This window comes from Chaetodon trifascialis, chromosome 16 (genome assembly GCF_039877785.1).
Source record: "Chaetodon trifascialis isolate fChaTrf1 chromosome 16, fChaTrf1.hap1, whole genome shotgun sequence".
NCBI lineage: Eukaryota > Metazoa > Chordata > Actinopteri > Chaetodontiformes > Chaetodontidae > Chaetodon > Chaetodon trifascialis.
Genome location: NC_092071.1, coordinates 11,842,937 through 11,865,562, shown reverse-complemented (window position 1 = coordinate 11,865,562; position 22,626 = coordinate 11,842,937). Strand labels below are relative to the sequence as shown.

General features: G+C 42.5%; 1 protein-coding gene across 1 annotated transcript in view; it reads right to left on the bottom strand.

Annotated features, from left to right (window-relative positions):
- Nucleotides 1-22,626, bottom strand: part of frem2a (FRAS1 related extracellular matrix 2a) — a 57,193-nt gene that overhangs the window by 21,552 nt on the left and 13,015 nt on the right. The window contains exons 3-6 of the mRNA XM_070983807.1: nt 15,472-15,618; nt 6,245-6,475; nt 1,631-1,756; nt 503-754 (exon numbers count right to left, since the gene is read on the bottom strand). Of these exons, the coding sequence (XP_070839908.1) occupies nt 503-754; nt 1,631-1,756; nt 6,245-6,475; nt 15,472-15,618 (756 nt within the window). The remainder of the gene's footprint in view (nt 1-502; nt 755-1,630; nt 1,757-6,244; nt 6,476-15,471; nt 15,619-22,626) is intronic.

Here is a 22,626-nt window from a genome sequence, read left to right as displayed (position 1 = left end):
TCTTGATTGTAATTAAAACCTGCTTAAGTGACAGCGAGACGGGAGTTTCACTCCATCTGTCTGCTGTGGGTGCAGGGTGAGCGTCTAAACATGTAAGAGTGTTTCCAACAAGCTTAATTGAGAGAACTTTTTCTACCACAGCCAAGTCACACCTGCACACTGTGTGTACACGCACCTGTATGTGTCCACAGGCATGTGCGGTTTCACCTGAAAGCCCTACACACCGATCAGAAATAACCTGAATCTTCTCAGCCTCTCTTTGGAGACAAAACACATCTTGGAAAGTCCACCATGACCTCCCATCCACGTGATTTTGTGTACATCACATTCGAAGTGTTGAACCAGAGCTACGTTTTAAAGGTTTTCTATAAAACATGTTACAACTTGCACAGACCAATCACTGGAAAAAGACACATTGGGGAAATGAGTAAACACAGAAATGAATTACCTACTGGCACACACATACATATTACTGCAGCAGCACAGCATCAGCATGCCTTACCATCATCCATATCTTCCAAGATGTTGACCTTGGTGGTAGAGTAGTGCATTCCCAGACGCCCTCCGACAGGCAGTGATAGGGTGACATTGAAGCTCTCTTCTCCCTCGTACAGAGAGTCGTCGATGATCATCACGCGGCACTGCTTCTCCCTCTCACCCTTGTCGAAGCGAAGGATGCTGCCGTGCTCCTCCGGCCGGGAGATGTAGTCCGAGTATGACAGGACGGTGGTGGGAATCGTCCCCGTGGCAGAACCTTCAGAGGGAAGAGGTGAGGACAGTGAAGAACACAAGATATTCATCATTTAAAACAGACCATCACAGGATAGTTTTAATGCCAGAACACGACGGAAGCAGACCACCCCCACAGGTCTTCTCAAAATCAAACCTGTGGTTGAGTCATTACAGCCTCTTGACATTCAACAATAGGCTCATTAGGCTAATCAGCGTGTGCAATATCCCTTCATGTTTTCTCTAAATCTATTTCTGACTGCGTGAGGACAACATAAACACGGCTGCCCTTGCCAGCTGCAAATAATTGAAAGTCATTTGAACGATCACACGGAGATTGGAGCCGCTGTGGAGGTTGTGTGGGAGCATGTTAATGTTTTGCATAAATGAGTGCAAAACTTGGAAAAGGCACCAGATAACAACTAATTGTGATGCTTCTGAGCTTATGCTGCTACTTCTTACATGTGAAAATGCAAATGTGGTGCGAGCTGCTTCTCTTCCAGTGCGTTGGCTGTATTTAATCAGACTTCTTTTGCGCGACCAAACAGGAAGCAGGTGCACCTGACACTCCACCGTACACGTGGATATACAAACCTGATTCCAGAAAAAGTTGGGACGCTGTGTAAAAAGTAAAAAAATGCAGAAAGCAATCATTCACAAATGAACTGTGTTTCCATGCAGTAATCTCCTTTATCCAATCATGTGTTCACAAAGTGGTGAACCTCGCTCCATCCTCGCTTGTGAAATAATACTTCTATGATCTATGTGACTACAGCATATGTGGACAAAAATTATTCATTGAGCCTGGAATAATAACGTTCACCATCTGATGTGAGCGGCAGGGAAGCACGGTACACTGAGGATAAACGGGTTAGATGAGGTGAAAAAAGCTTGTCCATACCCTGCTGTGTGTAGCAGACCACCATGAGCTCCTGGCTGATGTCTCCACTGCGGTGCACCGGAATGAAAAGCTCTCCCACATCTTCCTCCACTGAGTGGATCTGCTCAGGGAAGAACACCGTCGACTCTGTTTGGAGGAGAAAAGAGAGCAAGCGAAGGGAGTCAGAGGAAAAGAGAAAAGGGTAATGATATGCATAACAATCTGCAAAAAAATCCACAGTACATTAGGCCATCAAGGACTGATACAGGCTTTTGTTCTAGCTCTGCATTAGCGAGCTGCAGCTGACATTTTTTTTATTCGGATCTATTGAAGTGGTGGTCCTGCGGTGTGCTTATTCAAATTCAAAAATAACTCTCCATCACAGTTTTCGGTTTGATGCAACCAGAGGTGCTCTTCAAAGGGACCCCTCCGGAAGTTTTTCTTACTGCCTGGTGTGTCGCAGACAATTACACATGCAAGCCTCTCAGAGTCAATCAGCTAGGAGTTTCACAGATTGACTCCTCCATACACAGAGGGGTCAGCCACACCATCTCTCTTATTTTCTGTCTCTCTTTGCTCGCTCCCTTCTCCGCCTCTGAGAGGAGTCTGTGATTGAGAGAGAGACTGAGAGGGAGTGAAAGCATCATCTATCAAAGCAAGGAACTTACCGGCATTATAGAAACAATAAATGTTGAAGCTATTTTCCACAGACGCACAGGGACCAATAAAAATCCTAAGGAGTGGACTGAGCTTCAGCTCGTCCCAGATCCGCATGTGAGTTTGTGCCCCCACCTGCTCTGTCTTTTTGAGTGAATGAACGATTGGAACTTCAAGACACTTGTGGCTTCGCTTGTGCAACAGAAAAACATTAAAATGGCAAGCGGTGGAGCGTGGAAAATCAGCGAACAAACAGATTTGGATGTTTGATTCAACACCGGGCGTAAAAAAGGCATCAGCACCTGGGATGACTTTTTGGGATGAAGCCATCAACATAAGACAATCTGACGCACGGCAGGGGGTCAAACATTTCTCTTCTCTCACAGTAACTCTCCCTAAAATGTTCTCTCTCCTCTCAATCTTCTCCCCTCAACTCCATTTCTCCTTTCTGTCGCTGCCCACAATCTGTCACTCCCCAGGGGGGGTACAGGGACTCATAGCGGGGGATTAGGGTCCACTGCTTACCTATTACACACGCGCACACACGTGCACACACACCACTATACCTTGATTTTCTTCTCTCTTTCCACACATATACTGCACACCTCCTCTCCTCACAGTACTTTCACATTTCACCTCACACTTCGCTCTTCTAGTGCCTCAAAATCCACCAAAGATTTAGAAAAGCAAATTTTCAGCCAAGTGGGTCAAGTTCACCTCCTGGTGGAAAACATGCAGTCATTTTAAAACATTCATGGGAGGCGAAAAAAAACACATGCTTTTACAGCGGGTGTAAAACAGGGAATACTTGCACCTGATCTACAGTTGTCTTGTTAAAAACAACCAAAAAAAAAGGTAACATGTTATAAAGAGGTACACATATTCAACATTAAGAAGCTGCTTATTGGTGTGCATATTAGGAACATATTAGCCCTTTATTAGTCATACTAAACCACCTATTAATGCCTTACTCTGGGTTAACGTTATGTTATTAGGATCTTCATTCATGAGCAGCTTCCTTAAGCTTCCTTAATATCAATAAGCAGTAATTAGGAGGTTTTTATTGCAAAACTCTTACTGAATGGCCAACCAGATGTAGAATATGCTCATGCATAATAATAAGGCATTGATAAGTTCTATATAATGATTCATAGACAGCCAATATGTGACAATATGTGTGCCTTAATATGAAATATTACCAAAAAACCTATTTAGTCTTTATATTTATGCATCAACATCTCCATTACTGATAATTTCATGAATATTCTATGGATGCAGTTTCTACTCCCTGGTTGCTGTTCGGATAGTTGATCATTTTACTCATCACCAGCTTGAAAAACTGGCTACACCCATGAGCTAAAATGCCTAAAATGTTGCCGTAAATGTTAAACAGAACAGCCTCTAGAAACCTACAATTGATGGCTGACTAAACACAGCACAGCACCACGTCACAGCTCAATGCAACAGCAACCTCACAGGACGCAGTCCCTCGTTTGATGTGCCCTACATTAGTCAAGAGATTTTACATCCTAACTGAGACAAAGCTCTTATAATTACACAAGGATGTGCTTGACTGCAGCTGGCCTTGTGGTCTCAGACAAAAAAAAAAAATTACAAGACAGAAAACAGTTCTTCATCATTTAGTGGAATGACCTTGGTGCAAAATGCAGGAAAGTAACAGCTCTCCTGATATATAGCGTCCTCGCTGTAGAAGAAGCGAAAAAAATACCACTGACTGCAGCAAGATGCCGGTACCGCTTGCAGCAAACAGTCGAACAGCAGGCTGCCACCTTCATCTTTTGTCAGCACTGTGCATGGATTATATATGAAAGAAAATCCTAAAGTTTTGCAGGAGGAAAGCTAGGCTATCATACCCTGTAATTAAACAGAGTTTGTGCCGGCTGCACCACAGGCAAACGCACCACAGGACAAGCCCACTCTTCGTTATTAATCAAAGTTGCAGTGGGCTAATACAGAATGATGGTATAGGGTGCACACTCTCACAACTAAAGCAAAAAGAAAACAATAAAGAAGAGCTCCAGGCATTCACATAGACAAACAGAGACTGTCCATGCTGTGGAACAAACTCAACTTATTATGCTCTCCTTAATTTTGGAACGCTTTTGGTTAAAGCTTAGCCATCCACTCCCCTCCTCTAAAAGCTATTAGCCTAGCTGACACGTCCTCTGGGGAGAGAATCTCCAGGCTAAGCAGAAGCCCAGACAAAGCCAGTTTTCATCATTAGAGAAAGAAGCTGGAGTTCAGCTAACGCCACAATCATAGCTAGAGCCCATTAGAGTACAGAGTGGCACATCTCTGTCACATTAGACATTCCCCGGAGATAACAGAAAACAAAACAGCCCCTGCCCTCCACACACACACCATAATTAACCCACAGGGGAGGATAGATTGAGGAGTGAGAATGTGAGGGGGGAGAGCGAGAGAGAGAGAGAGAGAGAGAGATAGTTCAAGAAAACAAATGGGGGGTGGGGGGTGATGAGAGCAGCTGTTGTGTGTCACTGTAATGGAGGTTTCAATGTTACAATCTTTGGTGCATGTCTATAATTACATAAAAGTTGCACTGAGGAGGAGAGCGATGCATACAAAGAACTGAGTGCAAAAGCCGCAGAAGTGTAAATCTGGCCATGACGGTGACGAGCAGCCAGTTTGTCGCACTACTCTATATTCCATTAACATTTCAATTTGCAGGCAAAGACACAAAGGGAGAGTGAAAATGGCAGATTACAAACTATTTAAGAGAGAAAGCAAAGGACTTCTCTCTCTCTCTCTCTCTCTCTCTCTCTCTATCTCTTTGTGTGTGTGTGTGTGTGTGTGTGTGTGTGTGTGTGTGTGTGTGTGTGTGTGTGTGTGTGTGTGTGCCTTTGAGACACTTTCCATACTTAACTATTAGAGTCTGACTAATGTTCACCATCTCTAAACTGGAAAGTCAGTACTCAATCTTTCTGCCTGATGATAATGGACAAATAAATAAACATGTAACTCTAATTATACTGTTTTTTTCAGCATTGTTGGGTTTCAGGATTGAAGCACTCAGTACTTCCGGTGAGTGTAGGACAACAACACGTCTTCACCCCTACGATAAATCTCCACTGGCTGTCATGTCAAAGCTGGATTTCTCCTGCTTGCCTGAGGGCAGATTTGACATGACTCTATATCGACAGTCGACAATGTTTATATTGACAGTTCTTCATTCTGTGAGTGCCAAGTCGACTGATGCTTCCCACAACAAATGCGATACATGGTCAGGGGTTGTGCATTTTTCACTGCCTTGTAGCAGGAATACTTGAGTGGCAGACGGTTTGTGTGATGAGCATCGTAAGTGTCAGAAACTCTGTGGTGGCTGAAATCATATGTGCCCGTCAGGTGGGCGAAACAAACGCCTCTGCTTTGGATATATTCTATTACTTTGCATTTTCTGTTCTCCGTACTGTCTGTCCATTGAGTCTGCAATCAGCATCAAATTAAACAGAGACCCTAAACTGAATATAAACATATTTATGATGGAAGATACTAAATTAATTATTTCTTTATGCATAACACCTCTTTATAATCTGTTAGTTTGACACAGATTTGCCAATAAAGTTTCATATATGAATCCCAAACAGAAAACTTTGGGCATCCCTGTTTTGTATGAATGGTGTATTCAGAATTTTTTTTTTTTTTTTTTAATTTCATGGAGGAAATTTTTATAATGATTATAATCATTATCCACAGTGATGCAACTCTGGACAAATTTACTCCCATTATATTATCACCACCACAAGTACTTTACTTAAGTAAAAGTGGCAACACCACAGGGTAGAATTTTAATATTAAGTAGCATTAACTGGAAATAATCAGGTAAAGTACAAATACCTGAAAATTGTACAGTACTTGACTAAATGTTACCTTCTAACCCTAAATGTGTTCAGGTACGTGCTGAGTGCAGGACATGATGTGTGCATGGGCAGCACTGACCGTCACTCGGATCGAGGATCTCAACTGTTGCCATGGCGGGGAACTCCATCACTCCCATCACCGGCTCAGACAGCAAAATCTGGAAGGTCTCCGCCTGCTCGTACTTCCCGTCACTCAGTATCCGAACCCGCCACGTGGCTCTGGTCTGCCCCGGGTTGAACTGGACCTGCCTCTGGGACTTTCCCTTGAAATCCTCCTCCTTCTTTGCACTGCCGTCCTCGGTGCCAATGCCTGAGAGACGCAGCAAGTGACAGACGGGGAAAAGGAAAAAGGGAGGGAGAGCAGGCCAGATGATTAAAGAAATCAGACAGAGAGGAAGATGAGGAGACAAAACAAAGAAAGCGATCATGAAAGAGTGACAGGAAGGAGAGAGAAACAGATGAAAAACATATTAGATATTCACACCCTTTAATGTTGTTCACAGAGTGGTGAGAAAAAGAGCGTTGAGTCTATTTTTCTTCACTGATCACTTACAGAGCCTCAGGAATGTGTGAAATGAATTTGTGACTGAAGCATTTAAATAAGCACATTCCACCTTACTGAGATGGATTAGCTACCATGATTATTTCCCAAGGGTGAGGTATGCATGTGAGTGTGTGTGCGCGTGTGTGTGTCGCCGCCTTTTTCTCTTCAACTGTCTCTTTCATTAATAATTGGTCTTTCATGCGAATCCACTTTACAACGATCCATCTGACATTCATGCTTATCGATACACCTTCTTCAAAGTCTGAGAGCTCACTGGTGCCACTGGGTTTCACATCAAACGCACATCAAGGAAGCCCAGGTGGCATAAGCCATACAATAATGTATTACGGTTGGAAATATGCCGTTCATATTCCTTTGTCTACATTCACAGCGTCTCATGAGAACAAGCTGAGAGGAGCCATGCCAGGCCGATGCATGTGCCTGTAAATAAAAAAGGATTTGTTGTCTTTTTTCAGACATTCAAAAGCCTGCACCAACAGAGAAAAAAGACGGTGATAAATACATGCAGATGAGCCTGGATACATTAGATCATACACGCAGTCAGATCTGAGAGGTGAGCGTTTTATGCAAAATTTAAGCTGAAAATAATCACACGCGCAGGAACGCAAACTTTTACAGTCACGCTCATTCGTGTTACTGAACCTGTGAGGACCTTCTGTGATTGCAATCATTCACCAGCAACAACAGGAATGTGGAACAATTTGATTGGAAGCCTGGAAGTTGGAATTGGAAGTCATAAATGTGTTTTGTTGGCTCTTTTTTGTGGCATTTTTTTTGGTTTTGCCCAGAGTAACTAGCCAACTGCAGAGTAAATTGAATAGACGGTTGTGGGGTTTGACTGCAGCGAATCTGTCAGCCATACAGCAAAAACATCAATCTAGTGAATACATCTCTGTAGACACCATTTTTTTCTATTGATAGTCACCACAGCCGACCACAGTGCAGTGCTGCACTGCCTCGCATTTGACCTGCAGTGAAGGAAACACTCCGATTCACTTCATTTTTGTCAACAATCAATTTGTCAACAGACATTTTTATGTCAACTTTCTCCTTTTCACTGCTTTTTCTCTGAAGAAAAAGCTCATAATGCTGCTATTGCCCACTGCGGCCGCACTAACGCAACACAAACAAACATCTGCTTCTCTGCGGGCTGTTGACAGTCTTTGAGGGAAATCTAAGGCATGACTAATGGACGTTCAGTAAGGACAACCTTTAGTGAGTTCACTTAGTGAACGGCCTATTTTTTGTGAGATAAAAATGCTGTTTAAATATGTAGGATCCCTAATTATTCATTAATTTTCAGAATCTGAGCACATCAGGCACAACACAGTACAATAAGTGCTTTTTGGTCCATGGCCCACCATTAAGTTTCAGTTCTGGCCCTGCAAGGGAAAAAGTTTGGGCGCCGCTGGTATAAAGCATCAGGGGGTACGATTTATATGCCACCAATGCTGTACACGAGTAAGCTTAATCCAAAGTCTTGTTTCTCACTTGACCTTAAAAAAGTTTTGTCACACATCCAGTTCTGGTTCAAAGAAGTCATCCTCTGAGAAGCGTAAATGAGCTTAATAAATTCCATGGCAATCTGCCACTGGATTTTTATATTTGTCTTATAGAGATTTAAATTACAGTTTGACTGTGGGGCTAGAGAAAAGGTCAGCACAGACACCTTAAAAAAAATTCATGGTAATTTATGTAAAAATTGTTCGACATCTAAGACTTTTGGTTGGACAGACGTAAAATAAAATAATCCTTTATCAATACCACAGCGGGGAAATTTGCAGTGCTACAGCAGCAAAGGGGAGAGTGCAATAGCAATAAACATCAGTAAAAAAACAAGATATAACAAATAAGTAAACAGACTCAACAGCTGAATTTGCATTATTGCGTAAAAGTAATATTAGTATTGCACATTTTAGTACAGCACCGTCTTTAAGCTGTGCCACCAGCCCCAGCAATGTTTAAAAAACTCAGTAACTCTGGCCACATCTTACATGTTTTACCTTGAATAACTTCATTAGACTTTTATGCTTTCTATTTCAATTTCAACCTATAAACTGTGAATCTTAACGTCTTAAGAATTAGACATCATCCCTACGATTTCAGTCCTGGTTGACTGACACATGCACAGATCCCAGAAGCTCAGATTATCAGATTATCGCATTGATACAATGAAGGAAAAAGAAAAGTGTCCTCATAGCAGATGGTACATTGATCTCATCTTTCTTTTCTTTCATCCTGATGATCAGTTGACCCGCACCAAATAAAACACACATATAGAAAAACCTGCGTTCCCGTGAGAGGAAGTGTTGATCTTAAAAAAGGTAGAACCTCATTGCGCCACCCTTGCTGGACTCCCTGGAGGGAAGAGACACGCCTTGCTTAGGGTCGCACTGGGGTTCCTTCTCAGCAGGTGGAAATATAACCACCCGAGGGCTTTTAATCTCTATGGTGCTGTTCCTCAAAGCTGCAGTCCCTTGTGTTTGTGTCTCCATAAAACACTGAGACAAACTCCCAGATACGAGGGGCTGCTCACAAACACACACAAATTCTGTTTATAGCTGCAAACTTTGTCTTCTTTTCTTGTGTACTGTAGTTTATTTCACACGAGCAGAGCTCGGCTGAATGTAAAATATACAATTCATCATGAAATTCATGATTGCAGGGACCTTCATGCTCATTATACCATAAAGGTCATTTCACATCAAGGCAGCTGAGGTGGAGAGCTTTAGAAAATAGGTTCGGGGGGGGCAAAAGTTTCAATTATCTCCTGGTGAAATTAAATGATATCTCCGTCCACCCTGCATGGCAACAATAATGACACAGGAATATGTCCCACAGGAGATGATTAACCTGGCAAATGTACATCTTGTTAACAGTTGTCAATTTATCTCTCAGAGCAAGGACAGACCAGAAAGGACAGTGTAGAAAGCAGGGGAAAGAGTCTTCAAGGAGTGAGCTTTGACTTATGCGAGAGGCAAAAAAGAGGAATGAGAATTCAATTCCATCTTTTTCCCCACGGGGGTTCCTCACATTCCACATACAGCAAAGAAAATAGAAAGAAGAGGGGAAAGGGGAGGAAAGGAAAGCAAAAGAGAGGAAACACACGGAGAGGATGAGGACTTGAGAGTGGAGGGTTTCATGAAGGAAACATAGCAAGACAATGTGACGAAACAAAGGCAAAGATGGAGAGGAACCAGCAGAGAAGCACCACAATGGGTGACAACCAAGTAGCGGGTGCACACGAGGAAGTGAGAAAATAGAAGACAGAGCGAGAACAAACAGCGAACGAGCGCTGCTCTGGAGTGAGACAGAGAGGAGAGACGAAGGCAGATATAAGACAAATGACAAATGGAGAGTGGGTGGAGGAAGGATATAAGACTCAGCCTATGGCACAGACCCTGGGCTGTAAGGCAGTAAGGGAGCGGGTGGAAGAGAGATGGTGTCTTTGATGAAGAAAAGCAGGTTAGGAACAAAAAGACCGAGCGCTCTGCACTGCGAGAATAGGTGAGGAGAGATTACGGATGAAAAGAAAAAGAAGGTGAGACGGGTTAAGTGGGCTGACAAGTCAGTAGGACAGTGTCACATGTGACAGGAAAATGTGACAGAATCAATTAGAGGAATACACAGCAGGCGACGCAGAGGGCACACACACGAAGAATTAGGCTGAAGGTTGAGAGCTATGTGTTGTTGTTTTTTTTTTTCACAGGAAGCGAGAAGGTGAGGTATAATCTTGAAAACAGTGGTAGAAGAATCCAATCGGAACCCCATGCTCTCCAGCCCCGTTCTGCCTGAGCTCTGCTTTGCGGGGGCATCTTTGAACCTTGATCCTATCTCTGCGGTCCTCCATCACTGATCCTCTCTACCTGTACGTCCTGTTGTGATGGAGCATGTGTAACAGCTCTCCTCCACTGTTGCCAGGCACCACAGCAGCTTTCATCAGCTAGCCCTTGCAACGGCAGCCAGCTTCTGACAACATCGCTGGGTGTCTCTCTCCCTGCTTTTCCATCCCCTCCTAATCTAATGCAATCTATCTATCTATCTGCAGTGTCTACTTCTGTCAGGAGTTCCTATGCGTCTTTTTATTTTGTCCTTTCTTTGTCTGATTTTTCTGTTCTTTCTATATTTACTGGGTTGTTTTCTGCCATACAGTAGACAATTTGCGAATGTCTAACAGTGGGGGTGCCCTGGCTCTCACCCCTGACCCTATACTAAAAACTGTCATGTCATTTCTCCCCTAAATATTTTGTTACAGAGGTGACTTGGTCTGGGTGTGTATTTACAGATGCAACTGAATGATCATTGAAATATTAGAGGAATATCACAGACAGCAGTGTGTCTATCTATGATCCTCTTGCATGACCACATGTCGCTACTTGTCACTTTGATGCTGAAGGTGACACATATGTACAGAGTGTATGCAGCCTACAACATAGTATAGAAGTCATTATTTATAGTGTGTAGTTTAGAGAATATTGCAGATCCAAGACTAAACTGACAGAAGAGCAGGACTGAGACAAAAAGGCGCAATAACAAATCTGTCTGCTCCTTCAGCACCATGGACAGCACCATGGATTTATCAATACACAGCACAGCTGATACCTCAGAACCATGGTCGAGGCCATAGATTGTAACTTGCACAAAGCTCAGTCAGATTAAAGATGAATGAGTTAGGCAGACTAGAAAGACATATTCAGCTATACAACCCCTCTGCCCCTGCACTCTCTCTGCTGCTGGCAGGATGGAGAGGGGGGGTGGCAGGTTAACAAGGGGGATGCATTCTGGCGATTTTACTAACAAGCGGGCCCGGCAACCCCTCATATCACCTACTGCCACCATTAATTCTACCATCATTTACAGCTGCAGAGAGAGTGAGAAAGAATTATTAAAACAATGTTTTTAATAGTTGTGGTTCAACTTCAGCATATTGGCTCTGAAACAAAACAACGACTCTGAACTGTTGTTTGAGGTTGAATGATGTTTGAGGGTGTTCATATCCATATTGGCTGAGCAGATTCGTAGCCGTTTTTAGAGCAGAAACAATCCAATAAACAGTTAGTTAATTAACATACAGTTAATTGCCAACAATTGTATTAAGTGATTAATCATTTAAGTTATTTTCCAACAAAGATTTCCAAGTTCTGCCATCTCAAATTTTTTTCTGCTTCATATAATTGTAAATCAAATATCTTTGGATTATAGACTGTTGGCAGGACAAAACCGGCAACTGAATTCTGAAATCTTGAAGTCCTAGTATCCTAAACATACAGACAAGGCAGCAACTGATGACGTGCATCAGTGCTGAAGACCAAACTGAAGACAGAGCACCCCAAAAACAAGAAGTGAACATGGCCGGAAAGGAACCGGATATCTGTGTCATGGACTTCAGGCAGTCATTGACTGCAAAGGATTTGCAGGAAATATCATGTATGATGATTCTGTCCACATTTATGATTGTTCAAGTATTTTCTGTCCCCAAAATTTGGCAGTAGTATTGTTTACAAATGTTGTCATGATATTTCAGACATTTCTGTTCTTAAAAGTTAACATCCCATCTCAAAATGTGTTCCTGCTGTTTTGTCCACCCCCTGCAAATCAAGAGTAGAAAGGCAGTGGCACAAGTGAGCGACATTAAGTAAGTATCAGTTTTAATGGCAAACTGACAATGAATGATATAAAGGAGAAGGGGGAGTACAATGCAAAAGCATGGATGGACAACTGTCAAAGAGGAAGAGGGAAACTCTCAAAATCGTTCAGACTCGAGCCGAACACATGCAAATTAAGTGACAAAAGAGGAACACAAGCAGCGCCTCAACCACGCTGACTCTTAATGAGATATAACAGCAACACAAGCTACAGCCTTAAAATGAGTTCACAACAAACATCAATCGAAGGTGCCATGGTATTGATTGCATTACGCTGTGTGGTGTTCCTGCTATTTTGTCCACCTCAAGTATGTTGCCACTCTATTATTGGTTTATTTGCTCCCATCTTCTGTTCACCTGCCCGGCAAATTGAAATCTATGAAACTTATTAGACGACTTCTATCAGTTTCATTTTTTCATTCTGGGTTGCCCTAAAGTAGACTATATTTCATCATCATTGCCTGAACCGGTACACACTGGGCATATAGATGCACAAATACAAAGAAATACGTACATGCAAGCATACATACAAATTTTATATGGGCTGTGAGATAAAATACCTGTCAGAGTGACTTCGGTTTGGTGCTCTGGAGAAAGAGTTTCTGAAGGTTACAAGTAAATATTCCTTCTCTTTAATCTCACTTCAAACCTTGCACTTATGCATAAGAATGTTAGCTCAACATGTTGTAGCTACATGGGCCTAGACGGAAAGCACTTTCGCACTGACGCATTTAAGCACCACGTTGACACCATGTTAGACGTTCATTCAGAAAGAAGGCTTGAAAGTGAATGTGTGTGCTGTGTGTGTGTGTGCGCGGTCAGAGATAACCAGGTGCTTGCGCACCAACTGTGCAAAGAGATGAGAGCGAAAATGCAAGCTTTCATGTGTTACACACTCAAAACCATGAGAGGAATCGCACGCACACATGTACACACAAGCGTACACGCGCACCAGCGAACACACACACGCACACAGGTAGATAAGTCTTAAGGCTTACATAAACTGCTTCTCTGTGATGCTAACACCTGACCCAAAGATTAACAGGGATCAGAATGATGATGAGAGGTGGTTTGGGGGAGTAAAAGCTGCTTTCAGGTGCTGCTTCTCCCAGAGCGAACGTGCTGAAGCGTGACAAAGTCAGGGCTACGAGGAGCATTCAGGGACAACACCATCATCATCCTTTTAACCTTCGAACCTGCTCAACACTTATACATACTGTAAGCACAAAAACATGCCGGGCCATCCTTTCCAGCACAAAATCACCTCCATCTGTTGGTCAGAAAGCTTAATAATAACTCTGGCAATGATGTTTGTGAAGCTGGCTGGATGTGAGATCTGAGCAGCACAGAGCCAACAGTGCGCGCTCTGCCCACTCTGTGTGTTGTACGCTGATGAGCGCCGCAGGCAGCATGATGCTCACTTTATTTTTAAGTTTTCTGATGATTCACTTATTGTCAGCCCGAGACATGTTCCTCATGTCACTATCAAGTGCTGTGATGAGACATTTTACAGCCAAATATGGCTAAAAGGCTCAGTATATGCTCCCTATACGGCTACGTTGAATTGATGATTAGCGGAATTTTCAGGAGCAAAACAGGTCAAGTTTGGAGCAAATGTAACAGCAGCTTCTCAGAAAACTCTCTCAAGAACAGGACTTTGATGAGCACGTTTCACCAAGTCAACAGTACACTAAGTCACTTTCATAAGTGTAATTGTGAATATAGCTTTGTATTTGGCCTGATCTCAATGTCTTAGTTTCTTTTTTACACTGCAGTTTAAGGCCCTGACGCATCGAGCCCTCCTACATAAAACCACTTGACAAAGACCGACTGACGCATCGGCTCGCCTTGCCTTCCATCTACTGACATACATTGTGATTCACAATGCAAAACACAGCCGTGAAGACTACAGTCAACAACTAAGGGGCAAGCATGAGAGAAAATAAATGTATAATTTATGTCTATTTCTACTTTAGTTAACATTGGGGAAAGGCGAACTGGCTGACCTCAAACAGGCACTTATAAGTTAGAAGTGGTAGTCAGACTGTAAGGTGGTCGTTGACCATACGGTGCTAAATGGCTGACTGTCAGCTTAGTGTGTCAGAGCCCGTCAGACACACATAAACAGATCAACATTCATTACAGCGTTGCTTTACATGGCGACAAGGAGATGACGGGGTGGCACTTCTGTTAATTGTGACTCTAATGATATCAGCAATGCTATTTTAATATTGACTTGACCTAAGCTCAGTCAGCTGTGATGCTGTCAGAATGGACTTTGTGGATTTTGTTGCATCCACCTGGTCAATGTATTTTTTAGTACTTTTTGACATGTACTTGTTTTGACACCTGAGTCGTGTCCTTACTGTGACACACCATTTGTCCATCTGGGACAAATAAAGCTGAACTTTGCACATCAAGGAAATGCCATGTTGCTTCACAAGCAGTGGCAAAATTACTTTTCTTGACATTGTTTTCCTGTCTGTGCTGGGCGAAGAGTTCCCTTACGCAGGACATCACACTGGTCAGATTCAGCCATCTCACTTAGCCTACTCAACCCCATAACAAACACCTCTTGCAAACACTGAAATGGCTCAAGGCCAAACAAAATTACTTAGAGGACAAATCTGGTTATTGCGTGTGTTGAATGGATATGTTGCTTTTTGGCTTTAATACAAAACAGAAAGTGCAGCTGAAGATGGTGGAAATATCCTTAATTTTGCAACTATCTGGTCCAAAAACAAAATATTGGACACATTCACATTCAAATTCATTCTAATTCATCTTGAGGGAGATGTGAATGTGTGAACCAAATTTCATGGTAATCCATCGAATAGCTGTTGCGACATCACAGTCAAATTCAAATGTGCTAATCTCATGGTGGTACTCGAGACAATGGCAGAGAATGACCAAAAAATTAAGATTTATAATCTGGGGATCATGAATGTCTGTATCAAACGTTGAGGCAATCCGACCAGCAGTTGTCGACAGACCCACATTGCTGTTAGTAGAGCCACCGTGCTAGCGTGGCTGAAAACACAGAGCATGTCCTCTTGGATCAGAAAGGAAAGGAGGCTGAAAGACAGACAGACTGACCAATGAAAGACGTCTCTCCCAGGTAGCCTCTCCGCCTGAGCACCACCTCCAGGAACTTGTCCTCCTCGTCCACCACGTAGTACTCTTTCTCCAGAGAGATCCAGGCCCAGTCCAGACGGAACTGCTGCCCCTTCAGCTTGTTCCCACCTAAACAAATCACACAAAGCATTAATACATTTTGCTATTCCTGACTGTTTTTCATCCTGTTTTTTTTTTCTAATGTGAATGTGTAATTAACATTTCATTAGCAGTTTGTTATCTTTCTACCAGGACTGATTGAATGTGTTACTTCTTGTGTCCTGCAAACGTGCTGTTTATCATCTAAGATCTCCGTAGAAACACTGCATGTACTGGGGCGGGTCTGTGCCTATTTATTTCTCTGATTTAACTACCAAATGTTGGGCTCAATATTCCACAAAAACTGGAAAGGAAGCTATGAGGGGAAATTCTGTGACCGAAGGGGGCAATTACTGTAAAACCGTAATGAAGAAAAAGTGTTTTAATTATTTTCAGTGTGCAGTCCAAATGTTCCCAACACATCTGCTGCAGAATATTTACAGATTCATAAAAAATAAAACACACAATATCTGCCTACACACCATCGTACATCTAACAGTCAAGCTTTTCACGTGCTCCACAATTAAATTCTAAATTTTCTTTGTTGAACTGTAATTTCTTTTGTTAAAGAAATGGCACATTATCCTGACAACGCAGCCAATTAGTGTTATTAAGGAAGGATTTGCAGGGTAAATGGTCTTGTTAGAGTAATAGAGCCACTCAATAGCTGCCACTTCAACAAGCGGACAGGAAGGATGCTGCGGTGTGTGGCTAATTCACCCACCTGCAGGGGGAAAAGATGGGAGTTCTGTGATAGGGAAAGGAGAACACAGTAAAAGTGGAATAAAAGGGGGTGACGCTTTCCTTTTTTCTGCTTTTGTGTCGAGATGAACAATGCCTAACTATGCATGGCATTCCTGTGAATGCTAAACTTAACGCCTGAGTGTGTGTGTTTTACAGGCAGAGGGAAATGCAGAGGTGGAGGACCGTCTGTGCAAACGTTATTTGTAGGCTGTCGGAAAGGAAATCTCATTCAGCGCTATTGAGGACGATTTCAAAGCTGTTTGTTCTTTCAAGTCGTTTATGCCTCTGAAATGCTTGAGCAGTAGGGCTGTTAAAAGCACACGCAGCATAACACTTCACCTCCATCATCACAGAGGTCATAAATGGCAGCATTGTTGTTCAAATCTCCTTGTGCAAAAAAAGGTGCTGCTGCTTGGTCACTCATCCTGCATTCTGAAAATATGGTAAAATAAGAGTGTGTCACTATCCCAATCAATAAAATATGATATATAGAATCATAAAGGGTGGAGATGAGAGCCTCCACGTGCACATAAGGTACAGCTCTGTTAGAGTAAAGCTCGAACACTGGTGTTAAAATGCAGCTGAGGTGAAAAGTTCAGCACATTCTGGCTTGGCAGACATCGCTACAACATGCCGAGGTGAGGAGACAGCTAATATAATCAGAGCTCGTGTATCCTCCAAAAAGCCCGGAGGCCAAGTTCAGGCTTCACTTAGTGGGCGCAAATACAAAATTGCACACATACACCCACGTAAACACACACAACTCTTCACTTCCAACTTCACTGCAACCTTGACTTTCATCCCAGTTCCCTGATAGTAAATACAGCATAAGCTGCCTGAAATCTGTGTGTGTGTGTGTGTGTGTGCTGGTGTTTATGGTGCATGTTTGTGTGTGTGCACCAGTCCTTCTGTGCGACCTCTCACTGAAGGTGAAGAGCTGTGCACAGACAATAGGGATCTGAGTCAGTGGGCTTCAGACTGTCTCATTCCTCCAGCCTTTCAACAGGATAAAAGACGCCTCACATGTGCTGACCATACAAAAACAGCAGCTTTGAAATCAGACTCAATAGAGCCAAATTCACTTTACACCCTCTTTCAAAGGCTTTCCAAACAAAAACTCACCACGAGGGTTTTTTTTTTTCCTTTGGACCAATTAGGGATCATAGTTTTTGTACAGAAAATTTCAAGGATCAGGACACCCTGAGAAATCTGCAGAGAAAAACTTTGATGCTACAGTTTTGATGCTGGCTTGTGTTGTAGGATCTACTTTACAGAGTTATTGCCGACAGCTGTCCAATCAGAGGAGACTAGTTTAGAAAGGGTTAAATCAAAAGGAAATTCACCTTAACGCGTAACACGTAAGCTGGTGACCCAGAGTTTGTTACAGCTGCTTCTCGTGTCCAACATATGTTCAGGATTATAACGCACAGTTTAAAGCATCATCATCTGTCATCATGTAAACAATCTAGTTTTGGTCTAGACGGTCTGAGACAACATAGACTACGCTCCTGACTCCACAACCGTCCCGCCAAAGCTGTCTATCCAGCTCACAGAGTACATTCAGAAAATGTGCACATCTAATGTCATTCAGTCCGTCCTGACAGTGATCATTGAGTAGCTTGCGAAAAAGTCATAGTCATAGTTCCTAGTTCACACGTTTTTTTAAGAACGGCCTCCTTGGCAGAGGTCAGTGAGCATTTTTTTTAGCTAAGTATCTACTTATCATTATGGATTTTGCTTTGTTTTTTTAGGAAGAACAATAAAATTCTGGCCCTTGGACAAACATAGCTGTGGACCCCTGCCAGAGTGTCCATACGGTAATGAGATGAGAGCTAGCAATGCAGATTAAACAATGTTTATATTTCTAGCTCTTGCAGCTCATTGTTTTGTCCCTCAAATTACTATACAGTACAGTCTTAGTCTTCTCATTAACCTCACTTTCCTCCCTGCTGTGATAAACTCACTATACACTACTACCTAACACCACACTGTGCTGAGCAGGTAGTGTACCAACTACGCAATGAACGAGCAAGCTCTTTCTCTAAAGTTAGAGCTATGAGGAAAGTGAATTTTGGATTATTCCTTAGGTGCTCAGAAAGACGACTCTAAATGAATGAAAATGCTGCTTGCCTGCTGCATGAAGACTGACTGTAACCATTTGCTGAAACACTTGCCATAACATTTTATGAGGAAACAATCTCTTTCAGTTTATTTTGGATATAACTTTTCAAAATTTCCTCCAGGGTAGCCATAACAGAAACGCTACAACCAAAATCAAATGCTGCAGTGCAGATCAAATAAGCTTTTTAAAAAAAACAAAGGAAGTGCCATTTCTATTGCCTATTAAATGTCTTTTCATACAAAGTGCAAGCTCTCATCCTGCTGTAACCAACACCCCTCTTCTCTCTCCAACCTTCACTTTCTAAAGGTATGTACTGTAAATCCTCGTCCTTGGAAAGAAACCTTCTACGGAGGTACAGTCATTCATTCAAAATCAAAACAAATGCTTCATAAGCCTGAATATCTGCTCCGTTTGCTAGGAACAAGCAAATGATCTACAAAAGGGAGCAGAAGCTACAAAGCATGATGATCTTATAGAAAATAAAGCTTTACTGTAAATTAAACAATCCAACAGTGCAAAGCAGTACAGTAGCTCAGTCTTAACTACAGCAGTCAAATGCAACATACGCATTAATGCAGCAGTAATATTAATCCAAAAACAAAATACAGAATAGACAAACATTGACGAGCCATTTTTCTGCAGAATGAGCAGTACATACTTTTACATAAGTAAGGTTTTGAATGCAGGGCTTTAACTAACAGTAAAGCATTTTCTCAGAGTGGTATTAGTACTTTTACTTAAGTAAGACAAATAAATACTTTTTCCACCACTGCTTATTTTGTGCTGTATGTTACATCTCACAGAGGCGCACAACAGATTTCCTTCTTGGGACAATAAAGAAATCCATTACAGAAGTATTAAATACATAACACAGTCAGTCAAAGGCCATCACTGGGCAATAGGGATTAGAGCACTCATCCTGAATCCTGACAGCAACTGCCGTTTCAAAATTTCCACATTAAATCTTTTGATCAGATTCCCTGCAAATGCGTTTTCTAACACAGACTCATGCCGGAGCTCACGTTTACTGTACGTGTAGCACACACACAGGTGCCTTTAGGAGGCAGAAGGTGTATGAGTCCACCCCTCTCTGCACTGTTGTGCCTTTGAGAACAGCTGGCTCATGTACTAACAGCCAACATTTAGATCAGAAACATCACTACCACATAAATAAATGGACGTATTTTTTCAATCAAAACACATGTGAGATTAGGCTCTTAGCTTCAGTCTGAAGAAATCGGGTCTGCCTCGACTTTCAGCTGTGTCTGCGTGTGCCATCGGAGAGTTCACACCCAAAATCAAAGGAAATTTTTCACAGCTAGAAGATGCCGTCTGCTGCTCAGTACATCTATTCTGCTGCAGGCGGCGTGGCCCTTCCCTCACTGTTACGTCTCCATCTGCCTTCTGTACTCCTTTGTATACCGGTCCCCTACTCCCAGTGAAACTGGCAATCAAACAGCTACATGCAACCAACAAACCCAATGATCTCTCTCACCATGGAAAACTTTCGAGAAACATTGAACTAGGAAGCAATGGCTAAATCTGCTATTTATTCAGTTGGCAACATGTTCCTTTTTACAAAGCATAGCATGTGAAGTGCTGCGACACTGCTAAAATAGACCACCAGTAATATTTCAGTAGTAATAGGAGCCCACGCACCATCCTCCTGATAGGAGTGCTTCTCTCCATAAATTTTGATGGTTGACAAACTACAAATATCTCACACCCCCTCAGGATGTTCAGTACCCTTTATTCTGACAGATGTGTGGCAGGCACTGTGCTAACACTGGGAGGTTTGGCATGTGTGCAACTAGTGGCAAAACAGATCACAAAGATTAGGATGGGTTCTGCGCTCAGCTGTTTCTTCTTCTGCGTGTGTGTGTGGCTATGCATACATCAGACTGAAAGCAGGTCATTTTGCACATCTTTTACCAGCACCATAATGTCTATGTCTGTGTGTATTGTGCTGTGTGTGTGTGTGTGTGTGTGTATCATTATACTAACATTTCAGCCCAAGGCAACTCGCATGATAGCAGTCACGGTGAGATATCAGTAGGCTGACCAGGAATTCATGGCCATGGGCAAACCTGAACATTTAAAATACTGCTCAACTCGAGGGCAGGTTAAAGCCACTGTGGGTGAGGAGTCTTTGTAGCTAATTTATTTACATGTGTAGGGATTATTATTAAATCACTGTGTTTGATCGATCACTTCGCAGGACATCAAACCAAACCAAATGCCTCGGAAAAAGTGGTGCTGCTGTTCATATCATGCAGTATGATATACTGTGTAGGTAACTGTCTGTGCCTCTGAGCAATGTAGGAAGTGAGGTCCACGTTGCCCCACACCCCCCACTCACCCTAAGGAGATAAAAGTTGCATGTGACAGAATAATGCATTGTTTCCTCCCTACATTCAACAGCCATCAGGCATGAGTGTACTGCAGAAACACCTTAAGCGGCCCTGCACATGAAACCATATGAAACTGACATCTGGGGCAGAATCCTCAGTCCTTTGAAGTTCCTGTGCTACACTTAATAACCGTGAGGTTCTTCACTGATGTCTATAAAGACAGCCATATATGACCCTGGGCATAGCTTAGAGGCAGAAGGCTTGAGGACAAAGAAACGGTGGCTTCCATGAGGTGTGTGTACTTGTACAGTTGCGCGTGTCTGAATCTGTGTGTAAGCGCCTGCACGTCTGCTTGAGTGTCGTATGAATGATATCACCTGAAAAGCAAATATTCTGCTGTGTGCTCGTCACAGAGGCAGGACTCCAGCACACCGATCACTCCAGCTTCAGCACAAGTCTCCCCATGCCACCAATATAATATTTAACAGAGGGATGAGTTTAATGTATCTCAGGACGCTCACTGGCACTCAAGAGAGCAAACTGTGTCTGAGCGCAGAGATGATAAACTAGTTACTGAAATCTCTTGTTTCTCCTTCCTACTTTTCCCCCTCTGCTCTAATTTCCCGCTATTATCTCCTACAACTCCTTAAAACAAAATTTTGTTATGCCAGAAAATGTTCATTTTTGCTTCAGTGGCATTAATGTTTACTTTTAGATTTATGCTTTTTATTAGAGGGGTTCAAAATACAAATAATAAAGCAGAGCTCACAACAGCTCCCGAGTGCTGTGTACTTTTATACTGCAATGTGAGGAGAAGAACGCAAATAAAGTATCACTTTACATTGTAATGCTTAAATTATGTAAATATAAATTAAAGATCCATTGAGAATCATTAAAAATGAAATAGCAGGAGACAGAGCCAGTGAGGATGACACGCAAAGAATGAGGTTTTATGTGCGCTGGTAATCGTCACTTTCCTACAGTTTCCTTTTGATTAGAGAAAACGTAAGAGGACGAAAGCACTGGGTGAAAATTAGATGTCAGAAACTGACTGTGAAGATAAAAAAAAGAGTAAAGTATCTGTGTGAAAGAAGGTAACAGACAAACTAAAGACGAGAAAAGAGAAAAACTGATGCCGATAATTGGGAGCAATGCATTCATATAGCCAAAAATGTAAATGAGAACACTTAGTGGCAAAATAAATGCTGCAAAGATCAACATTTCTTTGTTTATTCTTGAGATTAGAGGGCGTTTGGTCGTGCTCGTGTGTTTACATGTCGTGGGCTGTCAAGCGTTGAGAGACATACAGAATCAGAGATGATTAACATGATGAAGAATCCCGTCACATCTCTCAACAAGTCTAACGCTCCCGTCTCAACGCTCTAATGAGATGCAGATCATCGGGAGTGACATTCGCGGCTGCAGAATGTGCTGTAATCCTACAACAGAGAGATCCATCAGCACCAACGCTGACAGACAAACACGGCAGGCGGGGACAGACAGCAGGAAAAGACAGCGAGGGTGTGACAGTAAAATCCAAATCCTGATGCCTGAGATAGAGTCAACACTCGGCACAATGAGCCACAGCGTGCTTTGAGATTAAACTCGGCGAGGCAGGAGGGCAAAATATTGAGACTGTACCTCGAAAGGAAAAGGCGAGACAGGCACAAAAAACTCTAAAAGAGCGAAATACACATGAACATGGATGCCGAGTGAGGTAAAAGAATGGAAAATGAATGAATACACGTCCGACGAGATCTGAGAGTGACAGTGTGAGAAGGGAAAGATGGTGGGGATAAAGACAGGAGAGTTGGGCCCTGC